Source organism: Ictidomys tridecemlineatus, chromosome 1, assembly GCF_052094955.1.
Source record: "Ictidomys tridecemlineatus isolate mIctTri1 chromosome 1, mIctTri1.hap1, whole genome shotgun sequence".
In the NCBI taxonomy this organism is placed as follows: domain Eukaryota; kingdom Metazoa; phylum Chordata; class Mammalia; order Rodentia; family Sciuridae; genus Ictidomys; species Ictidomys tridecemlineatus.
This window is the reverse complement of record NC_135477.1, coordinates 45,915,074-45,932,218: the sequence shown is the minus strand read 5'-3', so window position 1 is coordinate 45,932,218 and position 17,145 is coordinate 45,915,074. Positions and strand designations below refer to the sequence as shown.

The window sequence follows — 17,145 nt, the reverse complement described above, 5'->3', positions numbered from 1 at the left end:
GACTGAACATCAGGACTCATGCCATAACCACTGGCTGAAGGCTGGCAGGGTGGGGTCTTCTGTTAATGAGCTGTTTAAGGCCTCATCTCTCATCTCCATGGAAGAGCTCTGCTGCATGGTATCATGGCTATGGAGGGAAAAACCCTAGTAGTCACTATTCATCCTCCCAATTCTTCCTCTTGGACTACTACCTCGAAAAGTTGTCTTGGTCTCCACCATCATCTATTTTCTTTGCATATTCATAGATAAGAAAAGTCAACAGAAATTCTGGCTGCTAGGTATGCATGGTTAGCCCTGCCTTATTATTTGTTATTTTAGAGAGGCAAATAAAAGAAAATGGTAAAGCTGTCCAATAATAATAGCAAAAATAGCTAAAATGGCTTGATTCCTAGGTATTAAGTACATCCACTCACCCTGGGGCTGGCACATATGGTGTGAAGGTTGAGCACTGCACAATAGCTAATCTAAGTGGGTATCATTCATACCATGGACATTGTATATTTGCATGCTTATTGCAATATTTTCACCTAGTAGATGACAAAAAATGTAAATGTAACATAATCAGTTCATTGTGACAATTTTTCTTCAATAGAAATGAATGCCTTATCTTGATAAAGGAGTACCTTTTTCTTTCTGACTCCAAAGTACCATATGGACAATACCTGTTCCTCCTTTACTTTTCCCAGCAACTCAATGAGCCAGGCCTTAGTATTCTCACTGGAAATCACTCAAGTACACACAGAGAAGTTAAGTAATTCGTCCTGGCTTAGTAAGTGGCAGAGCTGGGATTCTTACCCATGCTGTGTGTTCCAAAGACATGTCTATATGACTAAAAAGTGCTATTTCTATAGAACTTGATGTTTTATAAAACTTTCTATATTCATATGATGATCCCTCAGTGTCTTTGGTAGGACCACTTTAGTGAGCCCTATTTTGTGGATAAAGAAATGAAATCATAGATTATTCATTCAAAGTCAAAAGACACATGACTGACAGAGTGAGTCTGCTTCCTGCACTCCATGACCATGCCATCACTGTGGCTGCCAAGTTGGTGATTCACCATCAGAAACTAGAGCAGAAAAACCCATCTTCTGAATTGCTCCTACCCCAGACTTCTGCTGAGAGTAGTGTCCATCCCTAAAGGAAAGCTCTAAGGAACCACATGATGCTTGATGGGAACAGAATGTAGAGGTACCGCCTGCCCTTTTCTGAACTTTAGAAGTCTCATTCTTAGAGCCAGCCTCCTCAAGCCATAGGTGGTATATGTCATAGCACTCCAATGAGGCCAGTAAATGGTTGAGAGTTAGAAGCTACTAACAAAGATTAAAGAATGGGACAGTTTATACCAGAGAAAGCTGGGCTGTCTGACCAAGACTTCTGCAGACAAGTTCAACATCTTTGATCTTTGAAACCCTTGCCCATTAGTCAGATGTCAAATGAATGAAATGTGATTGAAGCCTGGAGAAAAGGTATGGTGCTTAATAAAGGTATTGGGCTTCTTCCATGTATCTGGCAGCCTCTTTTTATACAATAATCATACCTATTCTAATTCAAGTCCAGGTACTATCGAGAATCCCCTGACCATTGCAGTCTGAAGCTTCCTCTGCTGTCTCATGATACTCTGCATGGAACCCTAGCACTTAAGACAGCTGATAGACACCAGATGCGGTGGTGTATGATTGTAATTCTGGTGATATGGGAGGCTGAGGCAGGAGGATTGAAAGTTCGAAGTCAGCCTTAACAGCTTAGTAGAAGCCTGCATCCAGCTGAAAAATAAAAGGGGGTGGGGATGTAGCTCAGTGGTAGAATGCCCTTTATTTCTATTATCAGTATTAGAAAAAAATTCTTGTAGAAAATCTTTATATTAGAGATATGTAAAAAGATGCTTAATGACTACTATACAGCTCTCCTAGAATTGGGGGAATATTTTTCCTCCAGAACATTCTATAAATAAAACTGATGCATTTAAGAACCATGTCTCTTTAAATATTCTATAAATCCAGAACTAAATTTATTTATAAATCAGTTGCCTTCTTTACCTCTGTTGTCTCTTCTTGAATAAGAGAAACAGGGGTTTAGGACTTCACATGAAGTTCTTCTTGTAAAAGGATGGGTAAAGGCCAAAAATCTTTGGCTGGTTTGCGAGCCCCATTTGCTAGTTGGAGGCATCAACACTATTTCACAGCATGTGGATTAAATCTATGCCTAAGAAAATTACAAATGGCTCACATTATGAATTTTACAAGGTGTTCCAGAATGTCCCCAAACCACTGTCATTAAATATGTGCATCCAAATTGTGCCAAACAACTTATTTTGTATGTCTCTGTCACTTTTGCCTATGGATCCCATTAGCTCTATGAGGGCATGGATTATGCAAAGAGCAGAGACGTTAACCTCAGGCATTGAATATAAACCAAACTGATGACTGGGAAAAGCACTATTGGCTGATCCATCCTTATCCAGAGTTTTCTCAGGGACCTGAGAGAGTCCACGAGATGACAAGACTTCCTGTACCTTCCTTGGATTATACAACTGTGCATTGTTCCCACAGGATAACTTCATTGCACCATTTTCTGAGACTAACATATCAACCAAAATCCTAGGCTTTGGGGGGCATAGGGACCTGTTCATTCTCATCTTCCACTTTCTATGGAAATTTCCACCTGGAGAGGGGAACAAGTAGATAAATCTGGAAATATCTGGTACATCTCTTGACAGAAGAAAGCAATGGCTGGATGTCAAATGTTCTGCTCTCTTCCTGACACCTTCAAACTTCAATTCACATTAAAAGGAGTGAAAAAAAAAACAACTCAAATGATTATACTGTTCACAGGGACAGACTAAGCATAATCCTTCTTATTTCCCTCAACTCTATTTTGTCCAATTGTAACAATGAAAAATCCTAGATTCTCTCATTGTTGGAATGGGTAAGGACAAGGACCTTCAAACATGGAGATTCATGGAGAGACGATTCAAAACAAATGATAGTCCCTTGAGTGTGAGGATTTTGGGGGGGATGAGGCAGGCATATCTTAGATGCTTCCCTTCCTTTGCGCCCCTCAGGGATGCTTTCATAATTCTTAAAAGTATATAGATGCAGTTTGCATTCTCACCAGGATATAGTAACACTTCTTTTATGGAACAGGTTGAAGTAGTGAGGAATACATAGGCTTTGGAATGAGACAGTCTGGGGATCAGCTCCTGGTGTTCTGGGATAGCTATGAAAAAAACTTGGGGGAAAAGGTGCTTAATTTTCCTGAGGCTCTGTTTCCCCATCTTCAAGATGAAGATGGTAACTTGTGCCTCAGCAGTTCTTCAGGGAGATGAAATGAGATACTATATATGAATGAGCCTGGCACAAGCTCACATGAAAAATAAAAATTACCAAGTTCAAAAACAGGGATGAACTAAGCACACAGCTTTTGAGGAGTCAACCAACACAGGAGAGCCTGGTGCTAAGGCAATGAGTTCAGGCCGACGCCACCCCACATCTGTTTTCTGTCTCCCAAGCTAAGACTTCCTTTCCCTGCAGTTGTCCATAGCTCATCACAGCCTGAATGGGAAGCGAACCTGCTCTGGTGTGCTCTGGAAGCAGAAGATGACTCCATTTGTTTTATTTTCCTTCCACTCCCAAGAAAGACCTTCATGTTTGGAAGACACAGAACCCTCCAGATTCAGAGAATGGTCCACGTTTCTCAGATTGCCGTTACATCACTATTGTTTTTGCTTGTTTCTTTCCCTAAAAAATGCATTACCAGGATAGTAAACAGCCATCTTCAGAGGATCTCTCATGTAATGAAATATGCTGTGTAGGAAAAAATTCTCCTAAGTTGAAATAATTTTGAAAACAGCTGCAACTGCTGCTTTGCTGAAATACATCTGCACCACTGGGCTGAGATTCATCTTGTGATGTCCGCAGAAGAAATGTAACAGGGCAGGCCCCTTTCTGTACTTGAGACCTGCTCAGAGCCCTAAGCCAGGCTTTCTTTATTGTTTAGTAAGCTCTTTTAATGAAATGTACTACTCTTATTATAGAGGATTCAAAATAAGATCTAAATCACAAACCAATAAAAGAAAATTATTGGGCTGGGTATCTAAAGTTACTACCTAGAGGCTACTCCAGTGTGGTATTTATAAATCTCTAAACAGTTAAGTATAATTGTCTTTCTGGTTTTTGGGATGGAAGCCAACAGCAGTTTCAGTTACAACGGAAGAAAAATATTTTAGCGCTGAGCTTTGTTCGTTCAGTGGGTATAAAGAGAAATGGCTTCTCCCCCACCACCATTTCAGAATTGAGAGAGAATATTGTGGTAATGAAATGTTATATGGGAGTAGCTGAAAAAATGCTGCTCTGATTTCAGGGAGGGAGGACGTGGGCGAGGATATATGTATAGGTGTGTTTGCAAGAGAGAGGGGTGGCTCTGGGTGTGAGGGGAACCGGGCCTGGAGAAGTAGAGGAAGAGAGAAAACTGGGAAGGGCAGGTGTTGAAGGGTGGCGTGGGAGTTGAGGATGGGGTGGTCTGTCACATTAATGGCAAAGCCAGATGTGCAGCTGCTCACCCAGAGCCAGTCACTCTGCATCTTTAGACACAAAGACAGAGCCGTTCAGGAAGGATGTGAACACTTCCACTAAAAGACCCATGACCCCAATCCTGCCAAACATCAGAGCACTCCCTCTGGAGTAAGAATGGAGATCGTATAAAACACAGATCCCTGTGTCATAAAAATCAAGAAAATACTGGAGACCCTCCACTATAAAGAACCACAGAACTCCTCTCATCCAGTCTCAAAGACCAAGCCGGTAACTTTCCTTTGGCAAATGGACATGTGGTGAGGGGATGCTCACTCTGTTTTTAGGCAGTCCGTTCTGTCCATCCTATTCTGGAAATGTCTTCCTTGTGCTGGGCTAAAATCTGGTTCTCTTTAATCATTACTCATTGGCTCTGTTTTTTGTCTCATGGAGAAGATAAAAGGAACCTTTAAATCTGCTGATCTTAACTACTTGGTAAGTGGCATGTTGTGTAGGCACTGCCCCAGTACACTGATATCCTTCATACCATTCATCTGTTGGCCCATTTCCCCTTCCAATCTTCATCCCTTTTAACGTACTCCTTGTCATGTGGGTCAGGATGAAATGATCACTGCATGAAGTAAATTACACTGTCATCAAGAAGATTTGTTTGAAAATTAACACGCGAAGGGTCCATGCTACATTCTGTCCATTCACTTTGTCCCAGAGTTCTGGCTTAAGAAGGTCCTTAAGAATCCTGCCTTTGCCACCCAATAATTTAGCAATTCCAATCTCCATTGTCTCACCCAAAGACAAAATAGAAGTCTTGTTTGCTTCTCTGGACAATAAAAGGTACCTCAAACTTTAGGTTGGGGAGGATGTGCCCCATGTCCCCCAAATAAGGCCACCTGTCCAAGGACGGCTGCCACACTTCCAAAGAAGATGTCCTTCTCTATTTAAGCTCTGAAACTTTGCTGAAATACAGATGAAGGAGAGCACCTACTTAAATGTGGATATTCATTTAGTGTAAGCATGGCTTCTGATAACAGAGGGGAAAAACTGGTGTGTGTGTGTGTGTGTGTGTGTGTGTGTGTGTGTGTGTGTGTCCTGCTCTAAATTTTTTAACTTGGTGTCTACAAGAGGCATAAAATATAGAAAATGAACCCAGAGAAGTCAAAGGAAGCCAGGCAGTGGGTATCTGTCCAGAGTTTGGTATCTTGGGGCCTTGCCTGAGACATCAGGTGGCCAGCTCAGCTTGGTTCTCTGGTCTCCAGTCAAAGCCCCTCTGCTTTCTCTTTCTAGGTCAGGCCTCAGGCTCTCTCCTTCCACTGCCTGTCCTCACTCCCTCTCTCTGACATTGTCCTTCACTCCTACAGCATGACAATGGGACAGATCTCTGTGACTCTCTCCTGTATTCAAGCCTTCCTTTCATTCTATATGCTCTTATGCCTACTGGACTTTCCTCTGAATTCTCACAGAAATGAACAAGCCTAAAACCCAGCTGTGCCTACGCTGCTTTCTTCCATAGCCCATCCCTCCACTCTGAAAGTCTCTTCTTGTGAGTGGCATCACTGTCCTCCATCACTGGGAAGGACACTCACATCCTCACAGTCTGTTTTACATCTGCAGTGACTCCTCCTTCCTATTGTTCTTCAAGATTCCTGACTTCCTCCTGGGTAATCACAGTTCCCAACTATGTCTCTGCATCCTCTTCTTCTCTATTCTAAACAATGCTTCACAGGGCTGCCAGATCCATCTTCCTAAAGCACGGGTCCAATCTCATCATTCTCTTGGCTCTGAAAACTTCTGTACCTCCCCAGTGCCTACTGAATTATCCACAGCTTTCTAACTCATAAACCCATAAAAATTATTTACAGTTTCCTAACTCAAAAAAAGAGAAGATAAATTCCTTAAAGTCCAACCCAAATTTCAGCCTCATCTTCTCCTTGCTGTCACACACACCCTGTATTCTACCCAAATTATACTTGTTCCTGTCCCTTAAACACATTCCCTGTACTTCCGCCTCCTTACTTCTATTCTTCTCTCTGTTGCAGGTCAAGACTTCTCTGTCTCCTCCTGCTGAAATCTTGTGCATTTTTTCAAAGCATCACTCACACCTACTCTCCTCTTTCTGCTCCCAGTGAGAACCTTCACCAATTACATTTCTTTTGCAGTCTTTAGTAAACATTCTGAAGCAGAGTTACACACTGACAGAGGAAGTCACTAGAACCAGCAATGTGCTTTATGTCCCCCCATCCCACCATCTCCCAGCAGTGCCTGCCATGCAGAGACTGGGCACACTAAAGATGCTTACCAAATGTTTGTGGAACTGGACTGACCAGTGGAACCAGTAATGAGAATCAGATGAATGCAGAGGAAAGGGAACAAGAGAGGAACCATAATACCAAGGCTCAAATTTTTCCCAGACAATGAGACATGCAGAAGCTCCATCTTAAAGAGAGCCAGCACTGATCTTGGAGCTCACAGGGATTTATATTTTGCTTTGTTTTTTTTTCCCCACTTAGTTTTATAAGTCACCCCTCTTGGTTTGACTTCTCTACTTACCAACTTCAACCCATTCATTTTAAATACAGATGGTCCCTGACTTAATGATGTTTCAACTTAGAATTCTTCAACTTTACGATGGTGTAAGGAGATCAGAGATCACACTTCAAATTGTGCATTTGGATCTTTTCCTGGTGATGAGCAGTGGCAGTGAACTGAGGCTCCCAGTCAGCCACACCAACATAAGCAGAAAAAGCAGACACTCCACAGTGTGCCATGTTGCTAAGCTATAGTGTTGGATAGGTGAGGTGTATTAAATGCATTTTTCACTTAAGGTATTTCCAACTGAAGATGGGTTTATTGGGATATCACTTCATTATTGAGGAGCATCTGCATGCTCTCAATAGCATCAAGGAAACCTTTGCCTCTTACAAATTTCCACGCCAAGTTATAGACAATTCTGCTTCTGATTTTTCCTGTCAAGTACTACAAGGAAGACTGCAGGGTTGTGCTGACCAGATTCCTGTCTCCAACCTCAGTTGATCCTCTTCAACTCAAGGGGATCAGGACTGAATTCTTTACTGTCTTCCCCAGGCCCGTTCCTTCTCATGCACTCTGTTTACTTAATGTTTCCATACCCACCCAGTAGCCAACCTCCACACTGATTCCCAACTCCTAATCCAAGCACATTCATGCTTCCTTCCCATCTGACTAGCTTCACTGACTATATTTTCTATACTTCTAATTCATCTCCAGTTCTTCCCTACTGACATCACTGAGGCTGTGTGGTCATCCCCTGTCCTACCTCTTTTAGTCACTATAACATCTTCCTATGGAGTTCATGCCCCTGTCTCTTCCTATCCTTAGTCATGCTTATATTTTCACCTGCTATCTTTTTCAAAGATGGCTTTAATCACCTCCTTCCTATGAATCTTTGATGAAACCCTCAAATCTAAATTCTTAGCAAAGCATCAAGTCTGGACTCTAGGCCTTAGCTGTTCAATATGGTAGCCATTAGCCCTCCGTAACTATTTAAGTTTATTAAAATTAAATTTTAAAAAATTCAGTTCCTCAATCACATTAGCCATATCTCAAATGCTCAACAGCCATATGCATTCAACCCATCTACAGTTGTCACATTTTAGAAACCTTCTCAAGGCCTCAAAATATGTAAAACGAGGACCCCACTGAGCTCCTCTATTTCTAGCCTGGTCCTTCTCTCATTGCACTCTCGTTATTTATGGGGATGCCTCTTCCACTCCTCCGTCCCTCAAGGAAAGTGAGGAGCTGAATCTAAGTCATTTTTGTCTCATAAGACTTTATAGCGATTGATTCATGGGGACATCCATTTATTCCCCTTTCTTTCCCTTAAGAGTTACCTTTACTAGAAGGAAGCAGAAATAAGGTATAAGATGCTCTTTTCACATTTTGATATAAATGAAGAATGAGAAACTCCATCACGTGCCCTGTCTTTTCAGGTATGGACTCCAGTGGCTCCTGAGAATGGACTCTTCTGTTGCTACCCTCCCTTCCAAGAGCAGACTGAGTTCTTATCTTTTAGAACCACAGGGAAATAGTCTGGCAAGAGCCACCATTGTACCAGCTGATTTAAATTGAAATGTTTTCCCCAGATAAATGCGTGCTAAATAATACACCAGCTCTCCAGCCAAAGGGAAGTGACAGGCACTCTGTAAATAAAGGCACTTAGTTGCTGGTAAAGAGCTGTAAAGTGGTTCTGAGCTGATGTTTGCTGACCAGCAAGAAGTGGCTTCACCTGCTTTATATAATTGTCACTGCAGTTTTGCCTGCTGTATATTAAAACTGCATCTCATAGACCCAAATGTCACATCGGATATACCATCCAGCAAGGGGTATGCTGCCTTTTTCCGTAATTGTTTTTGACAACCAGCCATCACATCTCCTCTCTTTTCAGAAAGTGTCTGGTCCAGAATCCCTAGGCTGGGTCAGTTCTGACACCATGTGGGTTAGAAAAGTGACACCAAAAGAGAATGTGAAAAGAAAAGCGAAGAGAAAAGAGAGACCTAATAACAAACAGTGGCAAATGCCTGGGCTTGGATCCCAATGGAGCCTCTACTTCCTCAATGTCAAGACACACTTTTCATGTTCAATTGCATCGTATTCAAAAAACCTGCCATGAGGTTGAAGGAATATTCTGACCCAAAAACACATTTGTCCCGAGTCCACAATTTTATCCTACTGGGTTCAGGAGAAACAGTAAACATAGCTCTAGGGACAAAGTTGAGGATAGGATTTCACAGAAAACCAAATAATAAAAGTTGGGGTGGCAATGGTGAGAAATCTATGTAGTTATCCTCAAGGAGAGCTCGATTTGTTCCCGCAAATGAAAAGAGTAACATGGAATCCTTTCTGTTCTCTATAATTTCATCCCCCTTGGAGCTTGGTCATGCCAAATGCTCAGATGACGAAAAAAGTATCAGAAGCCAGTGGGTGCTCCTGTTAGTCAAAAGGGTCCCAAAGAGGAAGAGTGGCAAGGAGACCCAGCTTGTCCATCCAGCCCATGCGTTGAGAGGAAACCAGGGATCTGGGTGCTGGGCCAGTGATGAGAGTCGAGCACTGGGTCAGGGTGACTTCTCTGTGTTGACAGTCGCTACCAGACCTCGGCCTTTGAAAAGTCAAATAGTAACCAGAGGATACTGTTAAAAACCAAGGACAGGACAGGGGCAGACAGGGGCCCAACACGAGGGGAAATGCCAGGTTGGTGTCTGACAGCTTCAACATTGTATCCTAGAAAGCAGAACAGAGTGTGGGCTCCTAGGAGGCGTGTGCTCCACTCTACCAAGACCTGGAAGCCAGGCAAAGTATGGCAGGGCGTGGAACCCACCCTCTGCCTTCTTTCACTGTGCACATCTCAGTCCACTTAGACCACAATACCAAACACCATACACTGGGCAATTTATAGACCATACATTGATTTCTCAGTTTTGGAGACTGGGAAGTCCGTGATCAAAGCATCAGCAGGTTTGGTGTCTGGTGAGAGCCTACTTTCTGATTCATAAATGGCACCTTCTCACTGTGTCCTCACCTGGTAGAAGGGTTGTGGGGCCTTTCTCTGACCTGTTTTGTAAAGGCACTAATTTCATGCACTAGGGCTCCATCCAAATGACCTACTTGCCTCCCAAAGGTTCCCCCCTCCTTACACCATCACATTTCAACAAACAAATTTTGAGAGTACACAAACCTTCAGTAGTGTGTGCATGTGCATACACAAAATAAAGAGTAAATTTTATTTTTGGAGTGAGGCCTTTCTCCTTCCTCCATATCTCCTCTGCCTAAACCTATTTTTCTTGTTTATGTTAAAAAGAATAAACAAGGCTTTTGAGCATTGGAGAGGGGAAACATTCTTACTGGTTTGGCTATTATATAGGATTTGAGAGGTGGGCAATTGTTTAAGAGAGCTTGGAAGAATGCCTATGTCAGATGCATATGTAACTAAATTATACACTGAGATTCTCATCCCTGGACCTTGAAAATCATGATGACTGCACTGGGAGCACCCAGGCATGCTGAGAAAAGGGATGTTTTCCAGCCCACCCCTGCTTCCTCCGTTTCCACCCAAAGGGACAATTGCTGCTTCCACTTTTTTCCATTCCTTCTGTTGGTTCCTCTCTGGGGGAGGGGGCATGCCAGAGAGGGCTGTCAGCATGTCCTTGCACCAGGTTTGTTAGCAGGAAGATTTGCTGTGCTTTAGAGCAGCACATGAGTCTCTTGGGGATCTTATTAGAATGCAGATTGCAACAGGCGGATCTGGTGTAGGCCATGAGATTGTGATTCTTCAACAAGCTCCCCCAGTTGGTATTATATCAGGAGAATAGAAGAAAATTAGATGTTGATACAATTCTTAGAAGGCCAGAGAAATCAAAGTCAAAGAGGCCACCATTTGAACTTGGCAACACCAAAATGGAAGCTTCTTCTGAGCTTGACCAGAAGCTGCTGTGAATCTCAAGACCCTCAGGCAACTCCCCCCACTTCTTCCCTCAACCTCTGGCTGCAAAGCTATTGGTTCTCAGGAAGCTCCCCTGAGAACTGTGTTGATCCCCCAAGTCTGTTCAAGTTCTGGCAAAACCAAGTCCTCTCTTTCTCTTTCACTTTCAAAACCTCACTCCAGGGCCCTTCTTTCACTGATGCTTTCATAGAATCAGTAAAAGGAAGGAGATCTGCATAGAATAGGTTTCCAGGAACTGTTTTTCCTGGTCTTGCTGCAATGGTGACCAGATGTTAGATGGAGGTAGTGATACCAGTTGACAAAATATAATGGAGCACACAGGTCTAGGATGCATGATCAAGCTGAGTTTCCACAAACTCCTGCATGAGGAGCTCTACCCAGCTATCTATAGGGTGGCTCCTAGCCCAGGAGCTGTAGTTCTCATAAGCTTTGTTCCTTTAAATTTCCATCTTAGAATAATAGGATTTAGGCTCCCCATCAGGCAGCCAAAACCACCCATCCAGTAGGCACAGATAAAAAACATCCTATAGTTTACAGCAAGCCTGCACAGAAGACTCACATGGAGGAAAATGCTTTCATGCCAACCTTCCAGATCCTGAGAATCATGATCGTTTGTTATGGGGTTTTGGCTGTGCTGCCTCTCTGAGACTCCTAGATGACATCTTTACTTGTAACCACCTGCCCAGAGTCCCAGAGCAAATGACAGGGAAGATTGGGGGCAGAGCAGAAGGCAGATGTATGCCATTCAAGGCTGAGTTTCCACAAAACTTCCACATGCCTTCTCCAGGAAAATGCATGGGCTGACATGTGTCATCTCTTGCTAAATGACTTTCAGTGCCTGTACAGTCCTCACTCTCCAGAGATCACTGTTCCTTGGTCCGCAGAGTCTTAGATGCAGCCCTAACAATGACAATGCTCAACACCCATCTCAGTTCAATGGTAAAAGTATACACTGGGAGGAAGCCCTGGGAATGTGCAGCTGGCATCTTTTCAATGCTTGACATTTGGCCAGTGACCCTGGTCAGAAAGCCACTGTTTAGAAAGGCTGAAGGTGTGGCCATTGAAAGACTCATTTATTATCTAGGAAGGCAACCTAGTGTGCACAGGGGAGATCAGAGCTCCCGCCTGCATCCCAGGATGGCAAGAAGAGGCAGCAGCTGCCCCTTTGAAAGCCATCACTGTGACCACAGGTTTCACTGCCAGGCAGGCGGATGTGAGCCTCTTTGAATTACTGAATGAAGGATATCCCTCTTGCCAGCCCCTGTCCCCCGTAGGCACGGCAGAGAAGTATTACAGGCTGTCCTTACCTTGGGAATTAGCCTGCAAGACCCCGATGCTGTCATCAAACTGCATAGATTTGATGTTGAGTGACGCCAAGATGCATTCCTTGTCCTGCAGCGAAGTATCATCAATATTATTCTGATTGGCTGACAGGATAACGCACATGTCACAGAGGTTGATGTTGACAGCCCTTAAATCAGCCCGACTTAATGGCGTACCCTTTGGCATAGAGGAAAGAAAAAGAGAGAGAAGCAAAAGTGAGACCAAGGGAGAAGAGGGAAGGAGGGAAAAAATAAAAACAAATTAAAGATTGAGCCAGAGCTTTGGGAAATTATTTAACAAGTATCTTTTTTATGCCCTGACATTAAGCTGGCCTAACTACATTTCTGGGAATAGGGGCTGTGTGCTAATCTAAAGGGTAGTCGGTGCTGATGGCAGCATTTCAGCCTGCCTCTCAATACTCAATCAAGCTATTACTAACAAATGCACAAGAGGAATAATGCCTGGGTCTACATCTTCTTCCTGTCTGGAAATTGTCTTGATTTAAGTAACTGTCCTGTGGCAACCTCTGGCTTTCAGAATGCAATGGTGGGGGGAATATATGGGGGGGGGTCAAATGCCTGTTTATTTAATAGCAGGTCACTTCTGTCTCAGGCTAAAGACAGCAGTTCTAACTAGAATTTTCAATGCAGCCAAAAGGAAATCTCAGTGAGTTGGGTGTGATGAGGTGCTCTGCTCGACTGAAGTTCTGCTACGTACCGGAGGGAGTGGGATTAATGTGCATCTTGCAAAGGGGAGATAGAAGAGAGGAAGCCTGAGGTCATATAATTTTATTCTTTTTAGCAAGGAAAAAAACCCAGGAAATCACCTAATTTTCTAACAACAGGAAAGGTTAAAAATAGTATTGGACATGTTTACCAAGGAAGAGTATGCAGCAAGTAAAGAGAGGGAGCTTGCTCTCCAGGTAGTGATCATTTTTTGGAAAAAAAATCTCAAAGATGGAGGAGGAAGTAGGGGAAAAAGTTCTAGAAGCATTCAAAAAGTGTAGCTTCATTTATGTAAAAAAACCCTCCAAATAAAATTATATATTTATAAATACATTTATAAATATATGTAAATTCAAAGAGAAAACTCAGGAAAAAATATACACAAACTAATAACAGTAATTACCTCTGGGGAGGGAAAAAAGATGGGGTGGTGAAAGGGAAAGTTTGCCTTTGACTTCATATACGTCTGTGTTGTTTGAATATTTTATAGCAAGAACATATTTGTACATTACTGGTATAATTAAAAATAAATAAGCCAGTAAACAGATTTTTAAAAAAAGATCCCAGAATAACATAAGACAGTGGCGGGGGTGAGAAGGAACAGATCTAGAAGGTAAAGGTGGATTGAGAGGACTGGGGGGCAACCAAGGCAAAACAAAAAGGAAAGGGCCATGATCTCTACATGCTCTGTGTCCTCCAGAGGTGCCACAGCAAAACTCACTGGGCCAGCCCATATTGGAGCTCCACAGCAGCCATGGAGCACCATTTTGGTGTTTCTATCCAGCTATCAGCCTCGTTGGTCTTCCAGACTGAGTCTAGAGTCTGCCTTGCCAACACGGAGACCCCAGTTGCCCTCAAATTACTGCCTGCATAGGGCAAGGGCTTGCTTCCTGCTGCATGTATCTGCAGATGTCTTTCTCTTGTCCCCCTTCCTAGAGAAGTGACCTTGAGAAGATAGGATCTGGCTGATGATTGGAACCCATCCTGCTCAGTGATGGTCATGGTTCTGTTCTCTGTCGCTCAATTATCACTGCAAAGTGGAACCAGGGAGGACAGGCATTTAGTGTCCTGGGTGCTGGAAAGCTAGTGGTTCCAGGCACTGAAACTGAATCTTTTAAGAGAAGGAAAATGCCCTCTCCTATGATATCTTGGTGGAAAATAAGTCTTGCTGACTTCCTGTGTCCTTTTGCCAGTGCATAAACTTCAATTGCCTACATACATATTTTTTAAATTTTCACCTTGTAGGGAATCCAGCAGTAATTGTGATATAAGACAATCCCTGGGCAGTTGTAGACACATGATTCCAAACCACAAGAAATACAAATCACATACACAGAAAATTTCTGTGTTTCTCTAAGCTGGCCCTATATGCAAGGTACTGTTTAAACAGTGTATGTATGTAAGTCCTCATTATGGTCAAGGCCCATTTTGTACAAATCTACTTTGCTTGGTATACTAAATTTTATAGGGTTTGAAAAAGATTTGAAAATATGAGAGCTCATTCATGTGTCCAGAGGCAGGGGAGGAAATGTGTACAAGGGAGCATACAGAAGGAAACACATATACCTAAAACATGCACACACAAATATAAAACATCACACACACACACACACACACACACACACACACACACACACACATCCCAGTAAAATAATAACCTTTTTACAAAGATACTCCTACAGGTCAAGAGACCATGTGGAACAGAATGTGTATGATGATAATCATAGAAATATCATATCTAACATATTTCTGAAATTAGCCAAGTATATAAAGTATATGGTTATGTTCCTCTAAGCCTGTGACTTTTTGTTTGTTTATAGTGGACTATCCTTAACTATGTTAGTTCACTAAGGCCATCAATTTGGGGCTCTGCATCTAATATATGTTTACTGAAAACCTACTGTGCCAGATATTTTGTAAAATGAATAATGGCTTCTAAGGGGCACTTCATATATATATATATGTGTGTGTGTGTGTGTGTGTGTGTTTGTGTGTGTGTGTGTGTGTGTGTGTGCTATGTAAGAATACATACTTCTCATGTATTCTTTAATGAAATATATCACTGGATCCTTTCTCCCCACATTTCTGAGATTATGGAATCTCAGAAATAATGGACTTCAGCTTCAAAAGTAGAGGAAAATATAGACCTCTTGACATGTAGAGAAATCCATGTTTCACTGGTTTAGAGATATAAACAGAAGAAAAACATTTGGAGGATAAATAATATTTTCATGAATTTGTGATGTGACAACAATTTCAAATACTGGAAAGCAGACTACTTTATAATTTTTTGAAAGTTTGTAGAAAATATATTGATTAGCTTAGGAAGTAGTTATGTGACTCCTAAATCACATATCCCAGATCCTCACACTAAGTCATTTCTTGTAGATTAGGGTCCTAGTGTTTTGCAGTCAAGAATATCAAATGCAGCCAGGCCTAGTGGTGCAGGTCTATAATTCCAGCAACTCAGGAGGCTGAGTCAGGAGTAACTACAAGTTCCAGGCAGCCTCAGCAACTTAGTAAGATCTTGTCTCATAATACAAAAACAAATAAAAAGGATTGGGGATGTAGCACCATGGGTTCAATCATCAGAAAACAAAAACAAAAAACACCCTGTTTTTTGCACACATACATACACACATGGCCATGAAAATCACTGCTGAGCTTCTGAACATATGGTGGATAGGGGTAGCCCAGGAAAGGGGTTGAACTTCTGTAGAGTAGAAATAAAGAACTCAGTTATGTAGTCTGAAACAGAAGGAGGTATGATCAAGGTTTCTCTAAGCATTAAGTGAAAGGCCAAAATGTCATAACTGAAATGACACAAATAATTATAAATAATTCTAAATTCTTACTGTAAATCACCATGTCTCAGTGCTCTGAGTTGTGTATAGTAGACAAGAGCAACAGAGTGTTTAGACACCTATACGGTTAACACACATGACACCAGCTAAACTTCATCCCTGATGAGGGACTGAACTTGGCTGCATATTCCTTTTAATAAGGTCTCCCAGGGTTTGGCTTTTCCTAGGCAGGGCATAGGGGAAGGGCTGCATCCTGGGGCCCATACCCAGATGAAGAAGCAGAGGCAGAATCAAAGCTACAACGATCATATCCATCTGAGATTTTCTTTTGTGAATAAAAAGAAGGGAAAAAAATCATCAATAATGCAACCTTGGACTTACAGGCAATATGGACACTTTGGGGAAGTTATGAAGCGTTTCCCATTCCCGCTTGAGGTACTCTATGGAGCCCACAAACACAATGTGCTTGAGCTCATGGTAATGAAAGTTGCTGGCACGGAGTGGCATCACCAGGTTCCGGAGGCCAATCAGGGCTGAGCTGACATCACCAAAGATGCAGACCACAACATGGCCACTCAGGACAGTCATGGCGGCTTCACTTCGAGTCTGCAAAAGTGTTGGAGAGAATACTTCAGAGTATTGTTGCAAGGAGAGAAAAAAAGATCATTCATGCAAAGTGAACATTGGCTGTGTGCTTACTATGTGGTATTGCTTGGTTTGGGTGTGGTTCCAAGGGCCCACTGTGATGAAAGGCTTGGTTCTAGGTAGTGCTGTTGTGTGGGGGAACTTTGGAAGTTAGAGCCCAGCAAGTAGTGAGGTAGCTCAGGTATGATCCCATTGGGAGCTCTCATAGGGCCCTTGACTTCCCCTGAAATCAGTGTGAAAGCAGCAAGCCTAGCAACATCCAGACTCTTTTACTCTGCTCGTGTTCCAGGTGTAGTCATTGACTTACACTCTTACCATGAGGCACCACCACACACCACCCACCCTCACTAGAGACCAAATGGATGGGGCCACCCAATCTTGACACTGAATCTCCAAAACTGTGAGCTAAATGAACATTTTCCCTTTATAAGCTAGCTGTCTCAGGTATTTCCTTGTAGTAATGTCAAACTGACTAATACAGCCATTGGTTTTACTTCATCAAAGTCACACATATGTCATATACACACATATATAATTTGCATTTTGTGTACATAATGTATTTATATAATAAATACATGTAAACATACACCCACACATATCACTATCCTCTTGACGAAAAGATCTAAGATATGCCATACATAAATGTG

At 42.4% G+C, this 17,145-nt stretch overlaps 1 protein-coding gene across 35 annotated transcripts in view; it reads right to left on the bottom strand.

The window, feature by feature from the left end:
* Kcnma1 (potassium calcium-activated channel subfamily M alpha 1) overlaps positions 1 to 17,145 on the bottom strand; it is a 708,132-nt gene that overhangs the window by 49,754 nt on the left and 641,233 nt on the right. For all 35 annotated transcript variants that reach the window (XM_078039512.1, XM_078039502.1, XM_078039518.1 and 32 more), the window contains 2 exons: positions 16,235 to 16,459; positions 12,309 to 12,501 (listed from right to left, as the gene is read on the bottom strand). In XM_078039512.1, the coding sequence (XP_077895638.1) occupies positions 12,309 to 12,501; positions 16,235 to 16,459 (418 nt within the window). The remainder of the gene's footprint in view (positions 1 to 12,308; positions 12,502 to 16,234; positions 16,460 to 17,145) is intronic.